This window comes from Rhinopithecus roxellana, chromosome 2 (genome assembly GCF_007565055.1).
Source record: "Rhinopithecus roxellana isolate Shanxi Qingling chromosome 2, ASM756505v1, whole genome shotgun sequence".
Taxonomy (NCBI): Eukaryota; Metazoa; Chordata; class Mammalia; order Primates; family Cercopithecidae; genus Rhinopithecus; species Rhinopithecus roxellana.
The window spans coordinates 134,467,394-134,494,691 of NC_044550.1; the positions used below are offsets into that span (position 1 = coordinate 134,467,394).

The 27,298-nt window shown below is 63.5% G+C and overlaps 1 protein-coding gene across 13 annotated transcripts; it reads right to left on the reverse strand.

Moving 5' to 3' along the window:
* Positions 1-292: 292 nt before the first annotated feature.
* FGFR3 (fibroblast growth factor receptor 3) lies at positions 293-15,860 on the reverse strand. Of its 13 annotated transcripts, none has more exons than XM_030921603.1 (18): positions 15,666-15,860; positions 15,070-15,280; positions 9,563-9,832; positions 9,275-9,340; positions 7,564-7,733; positions 7,365-7,488; positions 7,083-7,273; positions 5,271-5,415; positions 4,593-4,783; positions 4,160-4,308; positions 3,653-3,774; positions 3,464-3,574; positions 3,190-3,380; positions 2,958-3,080; positions 2,807-2,877; positions 2,452-2,589; positions 2,203-2,308; positions 293-2,032 (listed from the first exon to the last, which is right to left on the reverse strand). In XM_030921603.1, exons 2-18 carry the CDS (start codon positions 15,176-15,178, stop codon positions 1,883-1,885), a joined length of 2,427 nt encoding a protein of 808 aa, XP_030777463.1. In that variant the 5' UTR covers positions 15,179-15,280; positions 15,666-15,860; the 3' UTR covers positions 293-1,882. The 13 variants fall into 13 exon arrangements, with proteins under 13 accessions (XP_030777463.1, XP_030777460.1, XP_030777456.1 ...); XM_030921600.1 differs by lacking the exon at positions 5,271-5,415 and adding an exon at positions 6,044-6,194 and having other exon boundaries at positions 7,564-7,736; XM_030921596.1 differs by lacking the exon at positions 5,271-5,415 and adding an exon at positions 6,044-6,194 and having other exon boundaries at positions 9,287-9,340; positions 15,666-15,835.
* Between the last annotated feature and the right edge of the window lie 11,438 nt (positions 15,861-27,298).

A 27,298-nucleotide genomic window follows, 5' to 3' on the forward strand; every position in this document is an offset into this window, starting at 1 on the left:
GGCGGATGCCAGGGGTGGGGTGACGAGGGAAGGTCTGCCTCACAGCTAGTGGGACAGGACCCTCCCCACCACCACCACCTCAGGAACCCACGAGCTGGGAGCAGCCAGGGCAGTGCACCCCCAGGCACCCTGCTCCCTCCCACCAGGGCCCTCCCGTAAACTCTCCTTGTCCTTGGGGCTCCCAGACCACCGGGACCTTCGGTGCTGCTGCCAGCATCCACCTGGGACCACCTGGCGGCCAGTGACCCCTCCCTCCCCTATCCCAGAAGAACGGGAGGCAGAAACCTCAGAGCCAGGTTAGGAAACAGGTGTCTTTATTTTTGCAAAGTTCGTCGCTGGGTTCACAAAATCGCACCTGCAGGTTTGGGTGACACCTCTGGCCACCATACACTGGGTCCCAAGAAGAAACCACCCTGAGCCATGGCCCTGCAGGCAAGCAAGGGACAGCCGCCCAGACTCAGTGCCCAGTAACAGTACAGAACCAACCAACTGCATTCACAGCTTCCCTCCAAGCTTGGAAAGGTAGCAGTCCAGGCTATAAAACTCTAGAAGCATTGCGTAAGAAGTGTTAAGTCTACAGCAAATACATCTTGTAAAAACTCAATAAATTATATATATAGATATATATAAACTTGTAACATCTAATAACATCTGAACCTGCACGCAGGGCCGGCCCCTCCCTGGAAACCATCTCCCCGCCTGGGACACAGCAATTAGAAGAATTTGTATGAAAATACCAGCTTGCTTTGAAGTCCAAAAAATAAATCTCCTCAAGAAACATCGTATAGAAATCTAATTCCCCTGAAAAAGAAGGACAAAGGAAATAAAATATCCTCACTCAATGGAATCACCTCCAACTATGAACCACCTTTTAGGCTTGGAGGGAATCCTCCAGCGCCGGGGCAGGCTGGACGTACATTCTTGGCTGTCCCTCTATAGGCAGGATAAACCTTCTCGGCTGTTAATAAGTTAAAAATTAAAACTCTCCGCCATGTGGCTGGCTAAATGCTAGAAGTGTTGGGGTGTGGGAACAAGGGTGCCGGGGGCCCATAAATAGCTTTACAAATATACAGGTCCAGTTTTAAAACGAAACTGCGGTGCCAGAAAAGGCCCTGCTCCTCTGCTTGCATGGGTGAGACCCCTGGGGCCTCCCTCCCAGCCCAGGGCCACGCGTGCCTCCTGTGCCCCCAGGGTCGCAGGCCTCCGTTGTACCAGTCTTTTCCTCTTCCATATACTTTATATATATGTATGTATATATACCATATACACAGCATCTATTTATAGAAATGTACACTAGTTTCTGGAATAAACCTTTTGGATAAAAGGTAGAGGCTCCCATCTTCAGGTACCCGTAATTTCAGTCTCTGAGGGGCAGGGTGGGAACTAGGAAAGCCTGGAGGTCGGGGGGCAGTGCCACTAACACCCCCAGGAACAAGGTGCTTGACACGTGGGGCTTCCCTGCAGGCTCAGCTTTGGGTGTGGGAGGGGTTGAGGCCCACTCTGTGATGTCCCGTGGTGCAAAGGCAGAGGCTGGGGCCATGTTGGGCCCAGCTCCCTGCCCCACAGGGGTCCCACCGGGTGGGCCCACTTACATTCTGCACTGGGTCCCCCCAACACCAGTCAGGAGGCCGTTGCACAGCAGCAGGGACACCCAGGGTGTACCTCTGCACCTAGAGGCCACGAGATGCGCACGCACGCACACACACACAGATGTGCACACGCGCACACACACACACACACACACACACACAGATGCACACAGACTGAAGCTTTGTGTAGCTGTCTCTCCATCTGCACTGAGTCTCATGCCGGGCAGTGGCTGTGCACCAGCAGCAGGGTGGACTGCTAGGGACCCCTCACATTGTTGGGGACCAGTGGCCCTTCACGTCCGCGAGCCCCCACTGCTGGGTGGGGCCGGGGGCAGCAGGTCGTGGGCAAACACGGAGTCATCTCCTGAGGAGCTGGAGCTGGGGGTGTCCTGGCCGCCGGGGGAGTACTGCTCGAAGGGCGCTGACAGGTCCAGGTACTCCTGCTGGGGGGAGGCGGGGTGAGCACTGTCCCACAAAGCCCCTTTTCACACAGCCACCGCTGTGCCCAGGCTGTGCCCCAGAGGGCCTGCCCCACACCTCGGCACTCTGGGAGGCAGGATGGCCAGGGGCAGAGGGGGCATGGGGGTGGCGCTAGGCCAGAGCCAGCACTCACGTCGGTGGACGTCACAGTGAGGACACGGTCCAGGTCCTCCACCAGCTGCTTGAAGGTGGGCCTCTGGGAGGGCGCAGCATGCCAGCACTCCCGCATGATCATGTACCTGCGGGCAGGGTGCTCAGGTGTGAGCCCCACCACTTCCCACCTTATTCGGGAACAGCCTGAAGGGCTGCCAGTCCCTACCCCGCCCAGCCCTGGAGGGCCTCCCACCCGAGGACCCAGTGGAGGGCCAGGGATGGCGCTCACAGGTCGTGTGTGCAGTTGGCCGGCTTGTCCATTCGGTGGCCCTCCTTCAGTAGCTTGAAGAGCTCCTCCACAGGGATGCCGGGGTATGGAGAGCCCCCCAGCGTGAAGATCTCCCAGAGCAGGACCCCAAAGGACCAGCTGCAGGGGGAGGCGAGGTCAGGCTGTCCTCAGACTCCCAGGACAGACACCTGGGCGGGCACCAGGGGAACGGGCCAGGGCTGCGCTGCTGCCCCAGGGAGGGGTAGAGACCACGCCCAAGAGCCCCAGGGCACAGGTGTCGGGGCTGCCGCTGGGGTCCTGGCTCTGCCCAGTTCCCGCCTCCACCCCTGAAGCCAGGGGTCTGGAGGACACATACACGTCACTCTGGTGGGTGTAGACGCGGTCAAACAGGGCCTCAGGCGCCATCCACTTCACGGGCAGCCGGCCCTGGGAGGGGGTGGGAAGGCGGTGTTGGCGCCAGGTGTCCTGCTGGCGTGGCCCCACCCCCACCCCAGGGCCGGGCTCACGTTGGTGGTCTTCTTGTAGTAGTCGAGGTTGTGCACGTCGCGGGCCAGCCCGAAGTCTGCGATCTTCATCACGTTGTCCTCGGTCACCAGCACGTTTCGAGCAGCCAGGTCCCGGTGGATGCACTGGGGAAGGGATGGGAGGCAGGGCTGAAGCCTCCCCACCTCTCCCTGCTGCTCCCAGCATCTCAGGGCAGTGCCAGCCTGCTCCACCCGCACCTGCCACCCTGCTCACCTTCTGGGAGGCGAGGTACTCCATGCCTCGGGCCACCTGGTAGGCACAGGACACCAGGTCCTTGAAGGTGAGCTGCTCCTCAGGCGGCTTGCAGGTATCGAAGGAGTAGTCCAGGCCCGGGGGCCGCCGCGCCCGCAGAAACTCCCGCAGGTTGCCCTTGGCCGCATACTCCACCAGCACGTACAGGGGCCCTGGGGGCACGGGCTCCTGAGAGGGGCTGCCAGACCCAGGAGGGCTGCCCACCTGGCACCACCGCCACTACCACCACACCTACCGCCCTGCGTGCAGGCGCCCAGCAGGTTGATGATGTTCTTGTGTTTCCCAATCATCTTCATCATCTCCATCTCAGACACCAGGTCTGACAGGTCCTTGTCAGTGGCATCATCTGTGCAAGGAGGGAGGGCCTGTGTCAGGCGGCGGCACCCCCAGCCCAGCCCTGCACCCCTGGCCGCCCCATCCTCACCTTTCAGCATCTTCACGGCTACGGTGACAGGCTTGGCGGCCCGGTCCTTGTCAATGCCGATAGCCTCCGCCATGACCACCTGGCCGAAGCAGCCCTCCCCAAGGGGCTTACCCAGGGTCAGCCTGGCAGTGGAGGCAGAGGGGCCATGAGCGTGCAAGCTCATCCACTCTCAGCCCACCATGGTCCCCACTCCCGCTTGGCCCAGCCCTTGAGGCCCAGAGACACCACCTCCAGGAAGCTCTCTATGCTCCCCCTACAGCCTGCTCATAAGGATGAAGAGTGTCACCTACTTCCTCCCGCCCTTGCTGCCCCTCCAAACACGGCACCTTGAGAGGGGCAGTCCCTGCCATGCACCCCTCCCAGGAGCATCTCCACAGAGCCCCAGCTACACCCAACATCCACCACATCCCTGATGGCCCCTAAACGCAGCCAGGCCCCTGCCTGGTGGCTGTTTCACCCCCACCACCGAGCCCCCTACAGCCCACGCCAGCCCTCAGCACCACTGACCGGGCCCGAGACAGCTCCCATTTGGGGTCAGCAGGCAGCTCAAGCTCAGAGACATTGGCCAGCGTGGGACCCTCCCCTGAGGACAGCCTTGCGATGCGCACCAGCGGTGTGTTGGAACTCATGGACGCGTTGGACTCCAGGGACACCTGCTTGGGTCAGCAGGGGCAGGTTGGCGCCGTGCGGGCGATGGGGCGTGGAAGTATAGCTGGGGGTCAGTGCTGGGCCGGAAGCGGGGGCATTCTGACTTCCACCAGCATTGAATGAAGATTTTTAGAATGTTTTGTGTCCCAAAGTACCCTGGGCTCTACATGGTGACCAGAGACAAGGAGAGGTGAGCCCGCCTGGCTGCAGGGAGGACTCGCACAGCCAAGGACCAGCGTCCGGGAGGCCCGGCGGGCAGGCAGCTCGGAACCTGGTATCTACTTTCTGTTACCTGTCGCTTGAGTGGGAAGCGGGAGATCTTGTGCACGGTGGGGGAGCCCAGGCCTTTCTTGGGGGTGCTGCGCAGGCGGCAGAGCGTCACAGCCGCCACCACCAGGATGAACAGGAAGAAGCCCACCCCGTAGCTGAGGATGCCTGCGTACACACTGCCCGCCTCGTCAGCCTCCACCAGCTCCTCCTCGGCTGCAAAGACACGGACATTGAGGCCTGGCCTGGCCCCCACCCCGGCCCCCATGGATGCCCCTGGTGACTCAGAGCTGCAGGCACCACTGGGAGCGGGAGGGGGCTCAGAACCTCAGCACCCGCCTTGGCTGGAGGGTCTTGCAGTCAGTAACTCGGGTGAGTCTGGAGGACCAGACCCTGGAGAGGAGGAGCCCAGCAGAGCCAGCCAGTCCCACACCGCCACCAGGCGCCCAGGAGACACCAGAGCCGCAGGAGGGGCCTTTGGGGACCCAGACGGGAAGGGGGCTGGAAGGGGCTGATGGGGCCCTCTGGTACCAGTACCGGGCCAGGCCAACTTTGTCCCCACAAGGGGCACAGGGCCAGGTGTGAGGGCTCGAGGAGCGGGGCGGCCATAAGCTACAGGATTCCCGTCCGTCCTGGCGGCTTTGGCATGTCCCGAGCCAGCGTCCCCGAGACAGTGCGGAGCAGCAGCAGCAGAAGCCGGTACCTGGCAGCACCACCAGCCACGCAGAGTGATGAGAAAACCCAATAGAATTGCCCGCCAGGCAGGTGTACTCCCCGGCGTCCTCAAAGGTGACGTTGTGCAAGGACAGAACCTCTAGCTCCTTGTCGGTGGTATTAGCGCCCGCCGTCTACAAAGAGAGAGCAGAGCGATAGGCGAGTGCCAGCACCGCCCTGCGGGCACCGCACAGAGTCCACACGGCAGGATCCAGCCGCTGCAAGGAAAACGCCGCCACCACCAACTCCTCAGCCACCGCCAACTTGGTCACCGCCACGCGGCCGAGGGCCCTCCGCCTGGTGCACCGGTACCGAGCCCGAAGCCAGGCCCCTCCACCGGCGAGTCCTCTGTCCCAGGTGAGCGGCAGGCGGGCAGGCAGCATGCGGGTTAGCGCAGAGCCGGGCGGGTGCAGGTGGAGGATGGACACACGGACACACAGGCTGCGGAAGCGAGCAGGCAGCGGGCGGGGGCGGAGAGAGGCGGCAGGGGGCGCTCACAGACGGCACGGAGCCGGCCCGGTGGGCACCGGGCACCTCCTGTGCGGGGCGCAGGCGTGCGGGAAGGGTCGGCGCAGACCACAGGGCTCGAAGCGGGCGGTCACCGTGGAGGCTGGAGCTGCCAGCCTTGCCGAGGCGGCCACGAGCGGAGCGCGAGCCGGGGGCGGGAGCGAGCAGGGCTGGGCGTGCGGGGCGTGCAGGGCGCGCGGCCAGGGCCTTGGAGCTGGAGCTCTTGTGCCGGCCGGCATGGGACAGAGTCGTTACCTGCTCGGGGCCCGTGAACGCTCAGCCAAAAGGCCTTCTCGGCCACGCCTATGAAATTGGTGGCTCGACAGAGGTACTCGCCCCCGTCCCGCTCCGACACATTGGCCAGGCGGAGGCGCACGTCGGCCTCCACACTCTCACTGATCCAGGACTGCGGGGACAAGAGACCCGGCTCAGGCACGCCCCTGAGGCAGCCCCGCCGGGCACGAGGCAGGATATGGGAGACCCCCAAGGTACAGATGGAGGCTGGGCTGCGTCAGCCCCGCAGGCTGCCCAGAGGAGGCGTGGAGGCACTTCACGGTGGCTGTGGTTCCACAGGATGCACGTCTCTGCCTCCACCCCAACAACCCAGCCTAGACCCTCAGACAGCCCCTGGTCGCTGGCCTGCCCTCGCCGGGGCTCTTGCAGAACCTGGGCTCTGGACAGGACGGGAGGTGGCCTCTCTCTGGGCAGGGTCTGGACTCCACCCTCGCCCTGGGCCTGCTCCCCGCCCCCATCAGACCGTCTTCTCTCTGAACAGATGTTTCTCTTTGGGCTTTGAGTGTCGCAACCATCCCAATTCAGTGGCCCCCACCCGGCAGCCGTGGGAACAAAGCTAAGGACTCCGAGAGGCGGGCAGACAGTAAGCTCAGGCCCCAATGCACACAGCTGACGACTGCTCATTGGCCAGGTCGGGGCTCGGCCACTGCCTCTGAGGTCCAGAGGAGGCCTGGAGGGCTTGGCCACTGCCCTCCTGTCCTGGGCCACCACTGCTGCCCCGAGTCACACCCAGCCCCGAGAGGCCCCTGTGGGCAGCTCCATGTCAGGGATTCAGTGGCCGAGGTTGGCCCTCTGCAGACACAGAAACAGGTCCCACCGCAGCTGCCTGTGGCCTGAGGTGTGGAGTAGCTGAGACCTGGCCCCACAAGCACCCCCACAGCTTCTTCCCCTGAAGCTCCAACCCCAGGCCCCAATCCTCACGCAACCCCCAGCCATGGGGCACCCTTGGGGCCAGCCCAGGAGCCCGAGCCGCAGCACCCATGAGCACACGGTGGCCCACCTTGAGCACGGTGACGTAGGGTGTGCCGTCGGGGCCCACCTTGCTGCCATTCACCTCCACGTGCTTGAGCCACTGGATGTGGGGCTGCGCGTCACTGTACACCTTGCAGTGAAACTCCACATCGCTGCCCAGCACCGCCGTCTGGTTGGCCGGCAGCCCCGCCTGCAGGATGGGCCGGTGCGGGGAGCGCTCTGTGGGGGCAGATGATGCTCAGGGGCCACCCCCTCCCTCGCCACTGCCGCCACTGCCGCCCCAGAGCCCACGCCGGCCCGAGGCCCTCACCCAGCACGTCCAGTGTGTATGTCTGCCGGATGCTGCCAAACTTGTTCTCCACCACGCAGGTGTAGTTGCCGCGGTCCGAGGGCACCACACTTTCCATGACCAGGCTCCACTGCTGGTGCCGCAGCTGCAGCGGGGCACAAATGAGTGGAGGCAGCGACCACCGCGCCTGCCAGGCCCAGAGCCACCCTGCTGCGCCCACCTTGATGCCTCCGATGCGGTGCTCGCCGCGGAACTCCTTGCCATTCTTCAGCCAGGAGATGGAGGGAGTGGGGTTACCAGCAGCCGGGCAGCGGAAGCGGACGGTGTTGGCGGCTGGCACGGCCAGCAGCTTCTTGTCCATCCGCTCGGGCCGAGTCCAGTAAGGGGCCCCTGCTGGCCAAGGTGCATGTGAAGGCCATGACCCAAGTGGGAGCAGAGGCCCCTCTGAACAACCTCCTTCCCAAAGCTGCCCCTGCCCACCCCAGTCTCAGTTTCCCCTCCTGTGTAGAAAGAGGGTGGGATGAGGCTCCCAGGAGCCTCCACACCATGTCCCCACCCCGGGGCTTTCTCAGAGCTGGGCCATGTTTCCCCTCCCCTTCCCTCCAAGATGCTCTGCCTGGACCTGTGAAGTCGCAGGGCACAGGGCGTTGTCCAGGGGAGCCCAACCGCCCAGAGAGGTTTGCCAGGGGCCAGGCCCACCAACAGGGAGACTGAGGACCAAGGGGGCAGCCTGATGTAGTGGAAAAGCCAGGACCTGGGAGCAGTTTATCAGGAGAGGAGCCCAGTCGCCTGCAGAGCCAGGAGCCTTGGAGGCAGCTGTGCAGCATGGGCCCACGGGAATCAGAGACCCTACACCACCTTCTGCAGAGGTCCGAGTCTGATGGGCACCCAGGCCCTGCCTCCTCCCATCTCGACGTCCAGGGCTCCCACCACCCCTCCCTCACAGCCCAACTGGTTTTTCTCCTTCCTCAGGGCTGGGACCGCCTTCCTGCCAGGACTCCGGGCAGCGCTGAGCTGGCATCCCCCAGGAGGGGAGCAGTCCTCCCCTCAGTGACCTCACTGCCAGCCCCCTCCAGGGACAAACCCATCAGAGGCACTGAGGCCCAGCAAGAAGCAGGCTGGAAAGAGGCACCCCAGGGTGCTGAGCTCCCTCCCAGGCCTCCTGGAAACCCCCAGGGTGAGTTTCCCCAGCTCAGTTTATCTCATGGACTCAGCCTCCCCTCCTCACTTGCTCACCCCACTGGCCCAGGGACCCAGCCCACACACCATCAGTCCGCAAGTCGCAACTACCCCCCACATCTGTGCCACGATGACCCTCCCCTGCACACACTCACCTCAGAGTCCCTCCAAAACCAGAAGTCCCACCTCCCCGCTCTACAACTTGACAAAGTCCACCTGCCAGTGTTCCAGGCCGGGACCCCAGGCATCGACCCCGACAGCTCTCCCACAGCTGCAGCCCACCCACCAGCCACCCTCCTGCCAGCCACCCTGCCTGCCACTGGTTGTGGTAGGTGCCCCCGGCTGGTGCCCTCACCCTGGGTCCATCCACCCCATGGCAGCCACCTGAGCGCCCTGCCCTGCTGCACTCATACCTACAGTGTCTACCTCACCTATAGCCAACACCAGAGCTCCACAGGCCAGCCCTGGCCTCCTCCTACTCCTAGAACCCCCAGAGCCCTGTGCCTCAGTCTCCCCATCAGCAACACGGGTGTCCCCGTGCACCACAACCCTGCCACCAGGGAGCCAGCGTCGGGCATCTAGAGCCATGTCAGTGGCTCAGCTCCTCCTGCATCCTGAGGGGAACGGACCTTCAGGGTGACCCCAGGGAGGTTGTTCCGGGGCCTTAGGCCCTTAGCTACCTGTGGAGGACAGGGCTTGGCAGTGGCAGCAGGCCCTACCCCGGCCGGCCTGACCCTGGACCCTGCTCCCACCTGTGTCCACACCTGTGTCCTCAGCCTCGTCCTCTCCGTCTTCGTCATCTCCCGAGGATGGAGCGTCTGCAAGGCAGAGACGGCCATGTCCAATGCCCAAACTGCCCCAGGAGGCCCCCAGGTGCCCCTCCAGGTGAGGAAGGGTCCCCCATTTGGGCAGCACTTCTTGGGGGTGCCCTCCTCTCCACCAATGACCAGAGAGACCCCCAGTCGCTCCGGACCCACGCAGGGACTCAGGGAGCCCGGCATTCGGCTCCTTTCTGTAGCTGGCGTGGCCCCAGAGCTCACCTGTCACCCGCACACTGAAGTGGCAAAGTACGCGCTGTGTGAGTCGCTGCCGGCAGCTGTAGGCCCCAGAGTCCTCGTGGGAGGCATTCAGCACCTGCAGCAGCTGGGGCCCCACCAGGACACGCTCCGAGGGCACCAGCCCTGCGCCATCCTTGACCCAGACAGTGGGCCCCATGGGACCACCCCCGGGCGGGAGACAGCTCAGCTCCACAGTGTCCCCGCTGCCGAAGACCAACTGCTCCTGCTGGCTGGGCTCTGGGCCGGGGACTTCTGTGGGCAAGATGGGTGACCATGAGGCAGGCACCCCCAAACCCAGCACTGTTTACAGACACAGCAGTGGAGGCCTCAGCCGCCCTGAGTGAGGAAGGCTCTGACCCAGATCCCCAGGGTCCCACCAGACCAGGGGCTGGAAACCGCGCCCCGAAAGGGCCAGAGGTCTCTATCTTCAGCTTTGCCAACCAGTCTCTGTCCCAAGGACTCTGGTCTGCCTTGGTGTGACAGCTGCCTTCCCCACACAACCTGCAGCCAACCCCACAGCGGTGCCCCCACAATGCTTCATTTACGGACGCGGAGAATTCAAATCTCAAAGTATCACAAAGTGTGACTCTTCGTTCTTCTGATTTGTTCAACTGCTTGAAAACATAAAATCCATGCTTGTCTCACAGGTGGCACCACAATGGGCAGGTACTGGGGGCAAAGGGGACAGGCTGCCCTTTGCTGGCCTTCGGCTGAAATGGAGCTCAGAGGATACTGAGCTCGACAGAGGTACCAAGACAGGGTTGGTCAGCCAGCCTCCTCGTGGCGCAGATTCACCCCAGGAGGAGTCCGTCCCTCTCGGCAGCCCCCGCACCCCATATGGGCCTGAAGAGCAGTTCAGATGGACAGCCAGGGAACAGAACAGGCGAGGAGGAGGAGGTGCAGGGTCACGTGGCCATATGGACGGATCTGGGGGCCAATGCGCGGGTTCACCGGGCAGAGCACAGGCCGGAGCAGCGCAAGGGGGCCGGGGCGGGGGTGGGGGCTCCCTGGGGCGGACAAGGTTCTGTATCCTGCAGTTCCTATGGAAGCTCCACACAGCAGTCATGACAGAAAACACACCAAGAAGAGCAAACTACGAACACGTCGCTGGGTCTGGCCAGGGGGGTGTCACAGGCCGGGGACTGGGGAGGCCCAGGCGGGTCCTCAAGGGGGCCTGGTGGTGGGGTCCTGCTGCCTGCAGGGGGACTGGGGCCCCCTCACAGATGAGGACCAGGCTGGGGGCAGGAAGCTGTGAGAGCCACAGAGCAGGTCAGCAGCCCTGGTCCCTCCCTGGAAGCTGGGGTTGGGGCTCACCCACAGGGGCAGACGTGCAGGTGGCCCCTGGGTCCCTCCCCAGCAGCTGCCCAGCTCCCCGGGGCCACCAAAGCCTGTGACCCAAGGACACAGCATGGGCAGGGCTGGGGGGACCATCACCCCTAGGCTTCCCTGCCAGGGCCAGACAATGCGTGCAGGCGGGAGGCCTGGGCTTGGGGCCGGGACGGGGGTGGGTGGTCCCCCAGGCAGCCTCCTTCTTCAGACCCAGCTGGACGGGTTGCGCCATCACTTGTCATTCTGCAGACGCGTGGCCTAGATTCGGGGACCCAGCTGCCCACTCTGGCCACACCAGTCCCTGACTGCCTGGCCAGGCTCTATTCTCCCCAACCCACCTAATCCAGCCACACGCGCCCAGTGCCCAGCGTGACCCTGCCAGCCAGAAGGGCCCACACTCATCCCCTGAAGCATCGCGGGAGCCCTCACCCCACAGGGACCCACAGCTCAAGGACTGCCCCTGCGGGGACCCTGCAACCAGGGGGGCTCCCGGCCTGACCTCCAGCCCTCCAGTTCTGGCCAGTGTCTTGTGGGGACCACCCAGAGCTGGGAGCTCGTCGAGGCCCCCCAGAAGGCCGAGAACAGGCTGGTCATGGCAGCCTCAGCTGCAGGCCCTGGCCCAAGGGCAACAGCCGGTTGGTTCCGGTTTGGTCTGAGTGGAGACAACAGGTCAAGCCATCCACACAAGTATTCGCTTCAGCCTGGTCCAGCGCGGGGGAACGGGGGACAGCGCAGCCCCAGGCCAGCCACACCGGTGGCCATCTGCCCGTGTGTGGTGGGGAGGGTGGAGCCCTGACTGCCCCCCCACTGCCTGCCTACTAGGTGCCAACAGAGGCCAGGGCACCCCAGCAGGGGCTGGGTGGGGAACACCAGGTGAAGGACGCTGTGACACAAGGCATGAGTGGCCACTATGAGCTCAAGGTCTGACCCCCCCGGGGAGTCAGCAGGTGGGTGGAACCCCCATACCCCACCCAGCTGCCAGGCATGGGAGAGCTTTACCCCCCAGTGGCCCCAGGAAGGATTCTTTCTTTCTTGATCAACAAAAGGGAGGCCCCACTGACACCACACAGACACTGGTGCCCAAACACATCGTAGACAAAACTCCTGCTGTACCCAAGGCGGGGTAGCCCACCCTTCTATGGATCCCACAACACGTGCTCCTGCAGGCCCCCAACCCCACACAGTGCCAACCTCTACTTGGGCTCCACATGCCAACAACAGCCCTCTGCTGTGTGCCAGAGGGGCTGTGCTAGACTTGGGGGACGTTTCCTAGTCCCAGAGACTTTGCCACTCACTGGTCATGTACCTCAGTTTCCCCCAATGTGGCACAATGTAAAAATCCCACCCCACAGGCCCAGGAGCTCAGGGAAGGCACCACACCCTGTTAAGTGGCTGGAGAAATGAGAGTGGGGGTGAGAGGCGCTCCCTGCCCTGGTTCTCTTGCCCCAGGACTGACGTCCATTAGGCCAGGGTGCTGGGGACAGCCAAACTCTGGCCTGGGGAACCTTTCTCCAGGTTCTGGGTCTCTGCAGTGGAGGCCCAGTGCATGTGAAGGAGCATGGGTGAGAGAGTGGGGGAGGCTTGCTCCATCATAAGCCCCTTGGGTTGACCCCAGAGAACAAGGAGCAAATTCAGACTCACTTCCAGAGCTGGCTGCCCCAGGGGTTTATTTGGGTTTTGGGGTGAGAAGAGGGCTTAGGGTCAGGGAACAACACGTTTTGATTTTGGATGCACGAAGTTCTCTGCAGCTCTCTGGGGGACAGGGGGTATTGCCAGGCAGGGGCCATAAAACAGCCTAAGAGGAGGAGGCCTCCAAAAGTCCACCCTCCCTGTCTCCCCACCTGGAGACATTCCTCTTCAGTTTCACAATAAAGTCAGCAAAAAAGGGATCTGGGGGCTGGGCAGGCTAAAGAGGGCTTGCCAGGGTTATCCGGCCTAATCCTTCAAACAGCCTGCCATTATCGGTTCTCTTGGACAGGTGAGGAAACTGAGGTTCGAAGAGGGTACCCGAGCCTGGACTGGCAGCCTGGAGGTCCAGGCCAACCCCCCACCCCACCAAAGGTGGCTCCACTCCCAGCTCATTCACTCCTCAATCACTCAGGTGAGGGCTGCCTGCCTCCCTAGATGGGGTGACTTTGGACCCCCCTCCTCCAGGAGACCCCCAAGCCCCTGGGCTCCCACCCAAGCTCAGCTGTAGTAAGGGGTGCCCCATTCCCAGTTCCAGCTCCAAGTGAGACCTGAGAGCTGGGGGGCTGGGTGGTGAGGAAGAAGGGATTCCTAGGTTCACACAAGGACCTGGAGGCCAGGCTCAGCCCAGGTTAATGAACCACCCAGGGGCCCACGCGGCTCAAAGTCCAGCCCGGCAGAGGAGGGTGGGGGAGGTTGCAGCCAGCACCTTCGGGAAAGACCCTGCACCCCCGAGACCCCTGCTGGGTGGGGTGGGGCTGTGGGAGAGCTGACCTTGTCTTCCTCCCTGCACCCTGGGGGGTCCCCCTAGGTTCCAACCAGGAACACGGCCCCGGGGAGATGGGGGCTGTCCTGGCAGGGCCTGGGGTGGCCAGGGCAGTCCAGGGCCAAAACCTTCCCCACCGCCCTTGACCACTGCCAGCCAAGGCTCCATAATTTATGTTCCCGGGCAAGCGCCAGCCTAGACCTCAGTACATTTCACGAGGTCTTTGTATTTTTACTGCCCGGCCCATCTTGTTAAGGAACCGGATTAAGTTTATTGACCGATCAACTCACTACCTGTTTCACCAGCTCCAGTGCGGGCGGGGTTGCCGCCCCAAGGCGGGGGGCGGGGCGTTCCAGGGGCGAGTGGGGGAGGCCCCGCGCGCCCGCAGGGGGTCCGGGAGAGGCTCCGCAGCCTGGCCGCCGCCCCTCCCCGGGGCTGGCTGACATTCCCGGGCCGTAGGGAGTAATATCTTTATCTGAATGAGAATACGAAAGCCAAGCTCCCCCCGCGGCCGCCCCTCCCGCACCCCTGGAAGCGGGGCCGCCCGAGCAGGCGCTAAAAGCGCGCGCTGACCTCCCGACGGCCTCTGTCACGCCGCTGAATGACACGCACATTCAAGCGCCGGGCCACTTTCATTCATAAAAAAAATGACATTGTTCCGGGAGGCTGCAGCCGCCGCCGGAGAAAGGGGCGCGGGGGCGCGGGGGCGCGGGCGGGGCGGCCGCCATCTGCCTCGGCCCTCCCGGCGCCCTCCCCGGCCCGCCGCGCCCGCAGCCGCTCACACCTCCCCGCGAGCCGCCGCGCCGCCATCAATGCGCGGTCTGTGGCCGCCCCGAGGTACAAAGGAGCGGCTGTTCGGGCCTGGGCCCGGGTGGGGCGCGAGCTCACCGGGCCAAGGCCTCCCTCCGCGCGGCCCCCGGGCTGGGCTGTGCGCGCCCCCTTCGCCCGCCCGGAGCCGGCAGCGTGTACGGGGCGGCGGCACCGGAGCTCTCGGCCTGACCCGCGAGGAACCGCAGCGCGCGTGCAGGGCGGGCCGGGCGCCCCTTCCCCTCACCTCCCTTCAGACCCTCGACGTCCCGCAGGACCGGGACCGCCAGCCCGGTCTAGGGCCCGCGACGCTGGGACACGCGCTCCTCGCTTGCCTGGAGCTCTGCGCGCACCCACGGGGAAGCGCCCTCAGCCCCCAGGCACTGGCAGGGTCGGCAACGGGGGCGCTGGACGCTGCAGCCTCGTCCGGCGGGCAGGGGCCGGGCTTCGCTGACGCGCACACCCACCCTCAGAAGTCCGGCCTCTCCCCTTGGCCGAAGCTGGCCACAAACTGGGGCCCGGGGGAGGGGGACGCCAACAATGGGAACTTTCCGTCTGCGCAGAGCCCGTAGAACAGCGGGAATCGTGGAAATGGGGAAACCCGCGCCCTCCGGACAGGTCAGGGCTGGGGAACCGCAGAGGACGGGGCTGCGGACGCCAACCCCCGGCCTGGCTCCCCGTGGCGGCCTCGAATTTGGGGGGTAGCTGCGGCTCCAGGCGCCCCACAAGTCGCCGCGCTACCGCTGGCCGCGCTCTCCGGGAAGGAGGCAGCGGAATCTGGGCGCTGACCCCGGGGCGTCACTCACACCCGGAGTCCCCTCCGACCTGGGGCCGGTTCCCGTCCCCAAGGCCTCTGCCCGCACGGGCCGGCCCCTCCCGTGCCCAGTGGGTCCCTTCTTACCTGCCACTCGCCCCACGACGCGCTGCTCCGTCCCCAAGGACTCCGAGGAGGCGCCGGCCACGATGGCCACTGCCACGCAGAGAGCGAGGGCGCAGGCAGGGGCGCCCATGGCGGGGGCGGGGGCCGCGGCGTCCTCAGGCAGCGCACGCGGGCATGCTGCCCCCCACGGCCCGGCGCGGGCACCGGCGGGAGGCGGGAGCCGCTCGGGAGACTGCGGGAGGAGGAGGGCAGCTCGTTAGCGGCGCGGGTAGGGACGAAAGCGGCGGTGGCCGGCTCCTGCGCCCCGACACCTCCGACCCCCAGCCGCCCCGCCCGCCGCCGCCGCCGCCGCCCAGAGCTCCCGGGCCGCCTGGCGCCGGCCGCCTCCTCCCCGCCGCGGTTCCTCCCTCCTCCCCCTTCCCTCCCTGGCTGCTGCAGAGCCCTCCCAGGGCGGCGGCGGCGGCGGCGGCGGCGGCGGCAAACTTTCCGGAGCGGGAAGCCCGCGCCCCGGCCCGGTCCGCCGCAGGGACTGCTGTGGTTCCGCGACTGCCGCGCCCCGGCCCCTCCGCGAGCACTGTTGGACCCCTCCGCGCGCCTGCCCGGACCCAAGCACCGACCTGGCGGGCGCCGAGGTCCGGCTCGCTAGGCGCGGCTCCCACTCCGGCTCGCTGTCCGCAGGCCCAGCTCCCGCCCCGTCCCTCCGGCCGGCGGCCCGCCGGTGCGTCCGTGCGACCGGCAGAGCAGGACCGCGCGGCGCCAGCTGCTCGCGACGCCGCCGCCGCCACCGCGCACTGAGCCTGGGCTGCCCCGCGCGCCGCAGCCAGTGGGGGACGGTCCGCGCCCCGCCCCGGCCCCGCCCCGCTCCCGCCCGGCCCCCGCCCGACTAGCCGGGGCGCAAGGCACGCCCTCTCGGGGCGGAGCGGGGCATCCGAGGGGGCGTGGCCGGGCGGGGGCGCCCGGCGGTCTCGAGGGCGTGGGAGCCGGGGCAGGCGGGCGAGGCCCCCAATCGCAGCGCGGGGCGGCCCGGGGGGCGGCGGGTACGGGGCGCACCGAGGGCGAGCGCAGGCCTCCGTTTGCACAGCGCGCAGCTCGGGTCCCCTGGGGCTGTGCTCAGGAGCTCAGAGGGGAGGTCTCGGCGGGGGTCGGGATGTCAGGAGGCTTCGCCAAGATGCCGCGGAGCTGAACCCTGTGGTGTGAACGGGAATTCCTCAGGTGGAGGAGGGCAGGACGGCATTCCAGGCCGAGCCTCCGGTGTACGCCGCAGGCCTGGGGCAGCCCGGAGCAGCCTGCGTACCTGACTGGCGAGGAGCAGAGGCTGCGTTGACTAACCTGGGGCCGAGCCGCAGGCACCTAAGCCGCCTGAGTTCCCGGCCCCGAGAGATCCCTACCCCTGCCCCCCAGGAGGACACAGGCCTGGGACTGGCTGCCTGCCCGGCCTAGAATGAAGGGCAGGGGCTGGAGACCCCTGGCTTGGGGAGCACAGCCCGGCTCTGAGGGAGGATGACGAAGAGCTGGTGGCAGAGCCTGAGCCGGCCCGAGGTTCTAGGCTCCAAGGGGCGGGCTCAAGGTCCAACTGAGGAGGGTTGGGACTGGTGAGGTGGGTTCCCAGGAGGGGAAGGTACTGCCCTGCGGAGGACGCTGCGGGTGTCTGGGTCCCCTTACCCCACATGACTGTTAGCTTCTGTGTCCACCCTCACAAGGAAAAGGCCAACTGCTCCCATCTTCAGGCAAAGCCCAAGGAGGTCTGGGGCCCATGGGAGCCAGTGAGCTGGGGGGAGGGCCGGCCGGGTCTGCTGCCCGCCTGGCTTGTGGCTTCCAGGACTAGATGTAGTCATCAGGAAAATGGGCGCTAAAAGTCCCTCAGTGACTGGCTGCTTGCTGACCCTACCCAGCCCATGCACAGCCCCACCCTGCAGCTCCCAGAGGCCAGGGTGTCCCTGGACTGACCTCAGGGCCTTGGAAGGGCTCTGCTCCCAGGGAGCCCTCATGCCCGCCTCTTTGTGCCCACTTGGTGGCTCAGCACTTGTCCTCGGCCACCCTTGTTTCCTGTTCTGGCCAAGTCCATGTCCCCAGACCATCTTGGGTCCCAGCCTTACTAACCTCCAAGTGCACTGTCCAGCCCCCTCCAAAGCACAGCCCCAGGCCACTGCCAGTCAGGCCGCCTCCCAGGACACCGCTCCCCAGGGCACAGCAGCACATTGGCCCTGCTCTTTTTTTTTTTTTTTTTTTTTTGAGAGGGAGTCTCGCTCTGTCATCTGCACTGGAGTGCAGTGGCACAATCTCAGCTCAATCTCCGCCCCCTGATTGAAGTGATTCTCTTGTCTCAGCCTTCCGAGTAGCTAGGATTACAGGTGTGCACCACCACACTCGGCTAATTTTTGTATTATTAGTAGAGACGGGGCTTCGCCATGTTGGCCAGGCTGGTCTTGAACTCCTGACCTCAACTGATCCACCTGCCTTGGCCTCCCAAAGTGCTGGGATTGCAGGTGTGAGCCACTAGGCCGAGCCTTAGCTCTCTTAACCAGCTAAGTCATCAGGTTCTGAAAGCACCAGGATGCATGTGGCCCTCTCCTGACAGTCTTGCCCCTCCCCCTGGGGGACTGAATGGGACTGTGGGAAGGAGCTCATGCATGGGGCAGGTCTCCCTCAGGGAACAGCTGCTGAGCAGGGCCCCTTCTGTAGGTAGAAGGGCTCAGTGGAGCTGTCGGCTCCTTTCCCACTACCACCAAGAAGGACTGGCTCCCTCTGCACCCACGGCCCCTGGTCTCTGGGAGGGGAGCATCCATGCATCTGTGGACACATAGCTTTCTGCTTTCTTCCCCACCAGGATCCTCTCCTTGGCAGAAATGCCCAGTAGGGGTCTGTTGCCCATGTGTCCCTACCCCAGTCCCTCTCCCATTTGTCCCTGAAAGCCTGATCCTGCAGACCCTATCTCTCAGGGTCCCTTACTCTCCAGTTTCTGGGTGGGTTTGGCCAGTGGGCAGTGCTGGCAGGAGGAGGGACTGGGGACTGAGCACTTTGACGATCCACTCCCTCCCTTCATCCCCGCAGCCCTGGCCCTGGCCGACCGCCTCTCCCTCCAGTTGCAGCCTGGGACTCCCTTGTTCAGTAGCATCCTGTGTTTCTAGGTTGCCCTCACAAATTACTGCACACTAGTTGACTTAAATTTACTTTCTCACAGTCTGGAAGACCAGATGTCTGGAATCAAGGTGTAGGCAGGGCTGCACTGCCTCCGAAGGCTCCAGGGAGGACCTTCCTGCCTTTTGCAGCTCCTGGGGGCTCCAAGTGTCCCTTGGCTCATGGCCGCATTGCTCCAGCCTCTGCTTCCCACTCTGACATCATCTCTTCCATCTCTTATAGGGATACTTGTCGTTGGATGTAGGGCCTGCTTGGATAATCCAAGATGATCCCCCCATCTCAAGATTCTCACTTTAATTACACTTGCAAAGATCGTTTTCCAAATACGGTCAGGTTCACAGGCTGCAGGGGTGAGGACATGACCATGTCTTTTGGGGACTGCTGTTCTGCCCACTATGCACTGTGTGGGCGCCCTCCGCATTCTGAATGGCTTCTCCAGTGGCACTGTCTGGGAGCAGTTAGGTCAAAGGGCAGGAGCATTTCCGTGACTCTGCTAATTTTGCCAAATTGCTTTCACAGGGTCCTAGTGCCACCATGGCCACCAGCAAGGAGTTGCTGCCCACTCTGCCTCAGGGCTGCCAGGGCCAAGGGAGGTCTTGCCTGAAAGCTCAGTTTAGTATTGTCTGAATAATTGCATTATGCAAATGAGTTGCTTCCAAGCCCACAGGTGCAGGTGGCATTCTCCCGACACTGAGGTGAGGCCAGGCCGGCTGCTTGACTCCTGAATTTCGGTGACTCTCTGCACATTAGCCGTCAGTAGCCACGATTTCATCACAGCGCCCTTGCCCAAGCATTTCCACAGACCCTTTGCAATATTATCCAGCTTCATCCTCCTGGCACCTGATGAGGTAGGCCCTTCTGGGGCCCTTGGGGCAGGGAGGGCAGGCGAGGATTGGGGGAGCCTGCTGAGGGTCGCATGTGCAGGAGGCTCCAAGCAGGTGCTGGCCGGACAGGAACTTCCCATCTGCTGAACTCCAGTTTACACTTCCCTACCCACTCCCCCTGCACCCCCCCCCCGCACCTCCTGAGGCCCACACCCAGGGGTTCCCCCCTGAAGGTGAGCGTGGGAGGCAAGGGCCAAGGCAAGTGGCACGTGGGGCTGACAGCCTGGCCCAGCCCAGCCCCGGTGGTGACTCAGAGCTGGGCGGCCTGGCTTGCTGGGTCCTGTGTGGGTGAGTGGTAGAGGGTGCCTGGGAAGGAGGCCCATCCTGGGTGCAGGGCCTCAGCAGCTTGCCCATGGCCCTGCTCACACCTACCTCTCCTATGCTCGGAAAATGGCAGAGGCGCCTTCGGCCGAGGGGACGTTCCTAGCACAGACTCAGATCCGCACCACCTGCTCTCCACAGTGCTCGGGCCAGGCAGCTGCCGCTGTTCCCGACAAGGAGGCAGCAGGGAGGCCAAGGCTTGGAGACCTGGAACCCAGGGCAGGGGAGCTGCCTGGGACTCCCTTGTTCAGTAGCATCCTGCGTTTCTAGGTTGCCCTCACAAATTACTGCACACTAGTTGACTTAAATTTACTTTCTCACAGTCTGGAAGACCAGATGTCTGGAATCAAGGTGTGGGCAGGCTGCACTGGAGCCTTCGGACCTTCCTGCCTTTTGCAGCTCCTGGGGGCTCCCCTCGGTGATCAGAGCCTGGCCTAGGGCGGCTGCGGGGAGCCTCCCTCGGCCTTGCCATGAGGCTGAGTGGAAGGACAGGGGACACGGAGGTCCCGAGGTGGTATCAAGTCCCTTCTGCCCATGGGACCCCCTGGGAGCCATGCGATCTCCCCTGGGAGCTCCCCATCTCCTACCACCTTTCCCAGGAACCACTAGCGCCCTTCCACACTGGCAGGGCACAGGGTTGGGTGCCAGGGATCAGGGCAGACCACCATGGGATGGAGGAAAAGGGGCCCCTGGGTAGCCCTGCTGAACTGGGCTGGCTGTTAGTGGGGCCATAGCTGTTATAATTTATACGTAGTTTCTGCCTTCTATTTTATTTTTGAGACAGGGTCTTACTGTGCTATACAGGCTGGTCTTGAACTCTGGGCTCAAGCAATCTTCCTGCCTCAGCCTCCCAAGTACAGGCATGTGCCACCATACCGGACTTTGCCTTTTAAATTTATTCTCAGAGAATTTGAAGAGTATTGCGTTAAAAACACAAACTTTGATTTGCTTGTTATGACAGAAATGAAATTTTAAAGAACATGAAGAAGAAGAAAAAAAAATTCCCAAATCCCTAAGCCAACGCAGCTAGCAAGATCCTTAATTTTAGCTCTGAGCTTCCTGGCAGGCTGAGGAAAAAGGGTAACACCATGAATCATGAGCTGCTGGGAACCTATCGACTTGGATATGCCGGGACAGTCCCAGTTCAAACATTCTGGCCTTTTTGCCGTTTGGTTCACTCAGACCACTAGACCTCAAGTTCTGACTTTGGTTTGGAAAATGTGGCTGCTCCCAGATGAGCAAAGAAAGGAAACCGGAGCTGTCTGCAGACACGAGAGAGGTATAGGGATGGGGGCGGGGGTGAACACTCAGGCTCCCCCTGGGCTCCTGCCCCAGCCTGGGATTGGTGAGGGGGGGCCAGTTCCCTGCCTGGAGTCTGGCACAGGAGGGCTGCTCAAACCGTGTAGAAGCAGCAGGAGGCGGTGGTGGGGTCCCCCGCAGGGGTGGGTGGGGCGGGCAGCGGAGGGCTGGCCAGGGAGGGGTTAAGGCTGGGCCGCTCCCAGGATGGCGGGGCCAGGCCGGTAGCCGCTGAGCAGCTCAGAGTCTATTTTCCTGAGCACTTGGCATCGGCCTGAAACCTCAAGTGTATTTTCTCTAAGTTTTATTTTTTCTTTGACCCCAAACTCTGGTAAATTTAAGGGAAATTTAATTATGGTGTTTTAGGTCCATTTACACTTAAACCTTCTCAGCATTTTTTCCAAGACCCTTTTGGAGTTCAGCACGCCTTGGGAGCCTTCTAAATGAGCGTTTTTATTATTATTATTTTTTGAAAAGGCTTCACTCCCCACTTCTGCCCCCCCAGCACCAGCCTTCCTGCCAAGAATAAACAAGCCCCAACTCCACAGGCTCCGGCTGAATTAGGAATCCAGGCCTCGGGGCCGCTGGTCCAACCCCACGTCACACCCTCCTCCCTCCGCAGCCTCCACCCTCCTCAGGATGCCCCTTCCTCTCAGCCCTGCCCGCCACTCTGGTTGTCACCTGGCCAGCCTCGGCCAGAGTCCCTTCTCAGGGCCTCACCTGGCCACCCTCTGCTCGCCCGTCCCCAAGCCATGGACAACCTCAGTAGTGCTTCCGGCCAGGGCCCAAGAGTCCAGAGTGGCCAGCTGGGCCCAGCAGGCAGCTACCCATGAGAGGCTGGAGATCCCGTTCAGCCCAGCCGGGGCGTGGGGATGGCCCCACCCCCACAAATGGCTTGACTTGGGGCAAGTCCACACTCTGTGTAGCTGAGAACTGGTGGATGGCAAGGTGCGGAGTGCTGGTGGCTCCTGACAGAAACTTCATACCAGCCGCATCACCAACCCCCACTTGACAGGTGGGAAAACTGAGGCACAGAGCCACAGGCAGCAGGAGGCGCTCAGTGGCCTGATGCGACAGCCCTGCTCCAGGGAGGTTTCAGCTGAGCTTGGGAAGCGTGGGGTGTTCACCACAGTATTTAGGGAGACTGAGAGTGGGCCAGAGCCCCTGCCCCAGACCAGGTGCCCAGCAGCATGAGGGACGGCAGCCCTGCCCCACCCCGCCCCACCCCCAGCCACTGCAGGATGCCGCCCCGGCAAGGGCTGACTAGAGGAGGCAGCTGTTTGGCTCTGGCTCCCTAGGCGGCCTCCTCAGGAGCCCTGCCTCCAGGTGCAGTCTCCAGCCAGGCCCCCACCCGGCACGTTCAGCAGGGGCACAGGGCACTGGCGTTCAGCCCCGGAACCTGGCAGATGATGGCAGAGGCTGCAGCCGGAGGCCCTTGGCCTGGGAGTGGGGCTGCACGTGCAAAGCCTGATGTCTGAGGTGGGTCCTGGTGGGCCCGGAGTACCTCGCCCAGTTCCAAGGTCTTGGGTAAGAGGCACCTGCTGGGGGCCTCAGTCTCCCAAGCTATGAGGGGCTCTATTCACGCCTGCTTAGAGGGCAGTGGGGAGAGCAGGGGCAACATCTGCAAGTGTCCAGGAGGAGATGGCCCGGGCACCTGGGCATGCCAGGGAAGGGGTGTGGCTCTGGGGACTCCAGCTCTGGGGGAATCTGGGAGAGAAGGCCTAGGCCAGGCCCTGATGATCACGGACCCCGGGCCACCCTCCCCAGCCCTCTCCAGCCCCCAGGAAGTGGGGTGTGGCTGGTCCCTGGAGACCTCCCCTAGCCCAGCTGTTGGCCTTTCTGTCAACAGCACAAGTTGCCTCTTGCCAAGGAGAGGGCCTGGCTGGCAGGTTGGGCCCTTGCTGTGGTGTATGTGGGGCCTTGTCTGCCTGGATCCAGCAGGGCAGTCAGGGTGAGGGCTGAAACCAGGGCCCCTGCAAGAAGGCTGCTCTGGCCCCAGCCTCCCAGAGGCGCGGAGCTTCTGCGGGTCCCCCAGCCCTTGTGCTTCCTGCCACCTGCTCCCATGGAAGCCCTCCTGCCACTCCAGCTCAGCCGCAGGCACTGGGGAGGGGTGTCTGTTGAAGCCACAGGGCTGCTCCATTTTACAGTTGGGGTATATCCTAGCAGCCTGTTGACCAAAGATGTGCTCAGGCACTAGGTAGAGTGTCCCCCAGTGCTTCCGCTCAGCAGGAAGATGCGGGCCGTGGGTGCCTTAGGAGGCCGGCAGGGCTGGGATATCAGCACCCTCGACACCTCATCCCTACGCAGCTCCCAGCCACACTCGGACCCTCCCTGACCACCTGTGGCCAGCCCCATGCTCTGGGCTCCTCCATCTATGGGCCTGCCCTTCCAAGGACCCAGCCCCAAGGCTGACCGGGGCCCTGATGGACAAGACACCCCTTTCTGCCCCGAGCCTGGGACCACCTCTGCCTCCAGCTCTTGGAGGCCCCAGGGCTGGGCAGGACAGTGGGAGCAAGGTCTGCAGCCCCTAATAGAGACATCTTCGCCTCCTGAGGCCTCCCTCCCCTGCCACGCCTGCCTGCCTCCCCCAGCCCCGGTCTGCTGACAGCTTCATTGTCCACCGACCTGGGCAGGGGAGGGACTGAGGGCATGGGGGTGCTGACCGGCGCCAGACAGAGGCAGGCGCCCCGGAGAAGGTGCCTAGGCAGTGCGCACCCACCCCACATATAACTGGTGCCCACACCTATGCCACACCGGTGCCTACACCTGTGCCACACCATAGCCCTGGTCAGACAGGCTGCCCAAAGGGTCTCAAACCTGCTGAGCTCCAGCTGGGGAGTGGCGGCCTCCGGGGCCTCCCAGGGGCACAGTGAAGGGGATGGGAACTGGCGGGCAGGGGAGGTGCCCCTGCCCAACCAGAGGGGACAGAGAGCTGGACACAGAGGCTGGGGCTGGGGAGGCTTTGAGGGCAGGGTGAGGACCAGCAGGTCCTGGGGTGGGGGCACATGGAGTGCCTGCCAGGCCTGGGCTCACACTGCACCCACCCAGCTTGCAGCTGAGCAAGGACCAGTCACTGTCAGGGCCAGGGTCCACCCAGGGCTGGAGGGGCAGGGCAGCGCACACTAGGGAGGGAGGGTTGACCAGAGCCTCGGGTCCCGGGCCTGGGGTTATCTCAGGATGGGGGTCTGTGTTGCCTCAGTGCGGATCAAAGGGGCAGCTTATCAGGCCAGCCAGGCCAGGGCTGGCTTCCCACGGCCGCCCTTCCGCCCGCCCAGCTCCCCTCCCCACTCCCAGCAGTCTTTGCTCCCTGCGCCTCCCTGCCCATGGGGACCTTCCACCCTCCCTTCTCTAGGATGTCTTCTGAGGTCTGCCCAGGCCCTATGGCTCTGAGGCTTAACCCCAAATTCACCCCTCAAGGAAGTGGTCTCCAGCCAGGCCATGACTGACCCCCAGGAGTGGGCAAGGAAGCAGGCTGCAGGTCTAGAGTGGAGGGCCACAGGGATTGGTCCCTGGATGACAGGTCTGTTCATCCAGAGGCAGAAGGCAGGGCAGGCAGAGTGCATTCAGGCAGCGGCAGCTGTGTGCCTAGGGACCACAGACAGAAGGCAGGGGCATGGCACTGGTTCCAGGGTGTGAAACCACTGAGGCTGGGTGGTCACATCCCAGGGGGTGCACCCACCCTCTCAGAGGACACGCCCAGGGCACATGGAGCCAGCCAGGTGCCCCTGCGGAGCTGCTTCGGACCCAGGGATTGGTGTTGCCAAAGAGAAACTCTGGAGCCCCCACTCCAGTGCCACCCGCCTGCCTGGGCACAGAAAACTGGGTCAGAGCAAGGCTGGGCAGGCTCCCTGTGCCAAGGTCACCGCCTTGCCGTGCCCAGCCAAATGGGCGTCCACAGCCAGGGCAGGGGCTTCAGGTGGCAGCACAGTCTGGGGCCCGGACCCGTGCCTGCGTGGTCACATGTGCGTGTGCCCACATGTGTGATTGTCCTAGGGATACAAGTAGTGTCGGAGGTTTCAGCTGACAGCCTTGGCTCAGGGCTCTCTCCAGCCCCACGTGTCCTGACCTGGCTCCACACAACCTGTTGCCAGTGCAGTGTCCAGGATAGCCCAGTTTCCAGGCTAGCCCACAAAAGCTGCGTGCCCAAAGTATCCTGCCCAGCTCTGGCCAGCTCAGGAAAGGGCCCCAGCCTGTGATCCTTGTATCTCCGGGGCTCGGGAGATAAGTGAGTCAGAAGACAAGTGAAGACACTCAGTTTTGGGAGGACAGCCCCTGCCCTGGGTGCACAGCATATCAAGCAGAGCCCCTCCCTGGCTGAGCGCCTCAGGACTGCCCATCAAGCACCCTCCCTTGGGTCAAGCTCGTCCTCCCTCCCAAGCAACCCCCAGCTTGCTGCACCAGGACACACCCCCATCTTCCACATGGCCACCTCAGAGAAGCTGCCAGGGTTCCACAAGCATTGTGTCTTGGCCTCGAGTCTGGCCCCGGCTGTGTGGGGCTCATTAGCGCTCAAGGATCATCCTCCTGGCCGTGCAGGAACTGCAGGACAATGTCACGGGCACCTCGGGACTGCAGCCCTGGTCTCCATAGCCCTGCCCAGCCTTTAACCTGGTTCCTGGAGGGTAGGGACTGCAGAGAGGGACAGGCTGCAGGTGGCCCCCACCCTAGGTGCCAAGGGTGGAGGCCGAGCCCTCCGTCTGCCCACAGAACCCTACTGCACCACTCTCTCCTGAGCGTGGGGCACCTTCTTTCTCTCTTTGCTCTGGCTGCCAGGAAGCTCAGACCAAGCCAAGAGTCCAAGGGCGGGCACCTCCCTCCACAGAGTTTCTTCCTTCCCTGCTTCCTCTCTGGCCCCACAAAGGGCTGGGCTTGCCTGGGCTTCCAGCCCTGCCTTGGGGCAATCTGTGCGCCTGCTGGGCAGGGTTGGTCCACCAGCTACTGCTGGCTGTGTGGTCCTCCCAGATCCACCCCACTGAAGAGCAGGGGGAGGGGCAAATCTTCAAAACCAGGGGCTAGTGAGTCTCAAAGAGACCCTTATCCCACCCCCATCCCTGCCTCTGCCCACCCACCCCTTACTGCTGGAAGAGCCTTAGCTCCCGCAGGACAAAATGGTCCTGCCCAGGGATAACAGGGAGGCGACCGGGCCTTTCCGCCCTGCAACGTTGACATTGTGGCCCCAGCACAGCATGGCAGGACCCCCAGAGTGGCCCCACACGCCCTCCCCTAAGGACGCCCTTGACTCAAGCTGCGCTCATGCATGCGGGCCCGTGAGGGGTGCAGGCCTGGCATTCTGCCTGGGGAGCTTAAAGGACCCCACTGCTTGCTACTGTGGAGCTCACGGAACTGGTAGTGCCAGAAATCAGCTTGGGCAGGTGGAGACTCGACAACCAGCCTGTTCCCCAGGGCCTCTCTGTTCAGGTTCTACCCAGCCACCCTGCACCACCCCCACCACCAGTCTCCATTGCCCTCAGAGGAGGGGCCGGAGGCACTGGGCACCTGCCGGCACCGTACACCCGGAAAGACCCAGCAGGTCCTCTGACCCCCTTTCCTGCAACCCCACGCTCTGCTCTGAATGTCATGGGCTGCAGGCTCCCTCCTGGGGCCCTGCTGTCATCACCCCGTTTGTCCTTAATGGCCAGGCCCCATAGTAACCTGGCTCTGATGCCATGACCGGCCCCCTCCCCGAGCCCCTCACCTCGGCCATCACCCACCTTCTGACTGTGCATCCCATCTCAGTGCTGGTTCCCGCCCGGAGGACCGGGCTCCCTGCATGGCCGTGGCTCACCCATGCAGCCGTCCATAGAGTGGGGGCAATAAAGCTGCGACCAGGTCTGCGAGGAGAGGCCTCAGCGTCTGGAGACTTCTGGAAGGCACTGTGAGCTATTGCTTGGGCGTCACCTCGGGCTGCCCCCAGACCCTGGAGCAGCTGCCCAGGCGGGCACGCCTGTGGGGCCGCATGCTCAGGAGAAGCGGCAGGAAGCCCCCAGACCTGCTGTGTGGCTCATGGGCAGTAGAGGGCACCCAGGCTTGACCGGGGACTCTGTAAGAGACAGGACTCCAGTCGAACAGCAGACAGCTGGCTCCTGTGAACAGCATGGGCCCAGCTCAGGGCTGCCCCACCCCCAGTCCGGCCTGGGGCTGCAGGTCTGGGTGGTAACTCTGCTGGGGCTGGGGCTGCACTGGGTTAGGGGGCTGGGTCCTCTCATCCTATCCAGGCCTCAGGGCTGGAAACAGAGAGACGTGTACCCTGCACAGCTTTGGCACAGTGGAGCTGTACGCTTCCTGTGTTTTTCTTTTTTACTTTTTTCTCGAGACAGGGTCTGGCTCTGTCACCCAGGCTGGAGTGCAGTGGTGCAATCTCGGCTCACTGCAGCCTTTGTTTACGAGGCACAAGCCATCCTTCCTCCTCAGCCTCCCAAGTAGTTGGAACTACAGGCAAGCACCACCACACCCAGCTAATTTTTTTTTTTTTTTTTTTAGAGACAGGGTTTTGCTGTGTTGCCCAGGCTGGTCTCGAACTCCTGAGCTCAAGCAATCTGCCCATCTTGGCCTCCCAAAGTGCTGGGATTATAGGCGGGAGCCACCATGCCCAGTTGGAGCTTTAAGCTTCT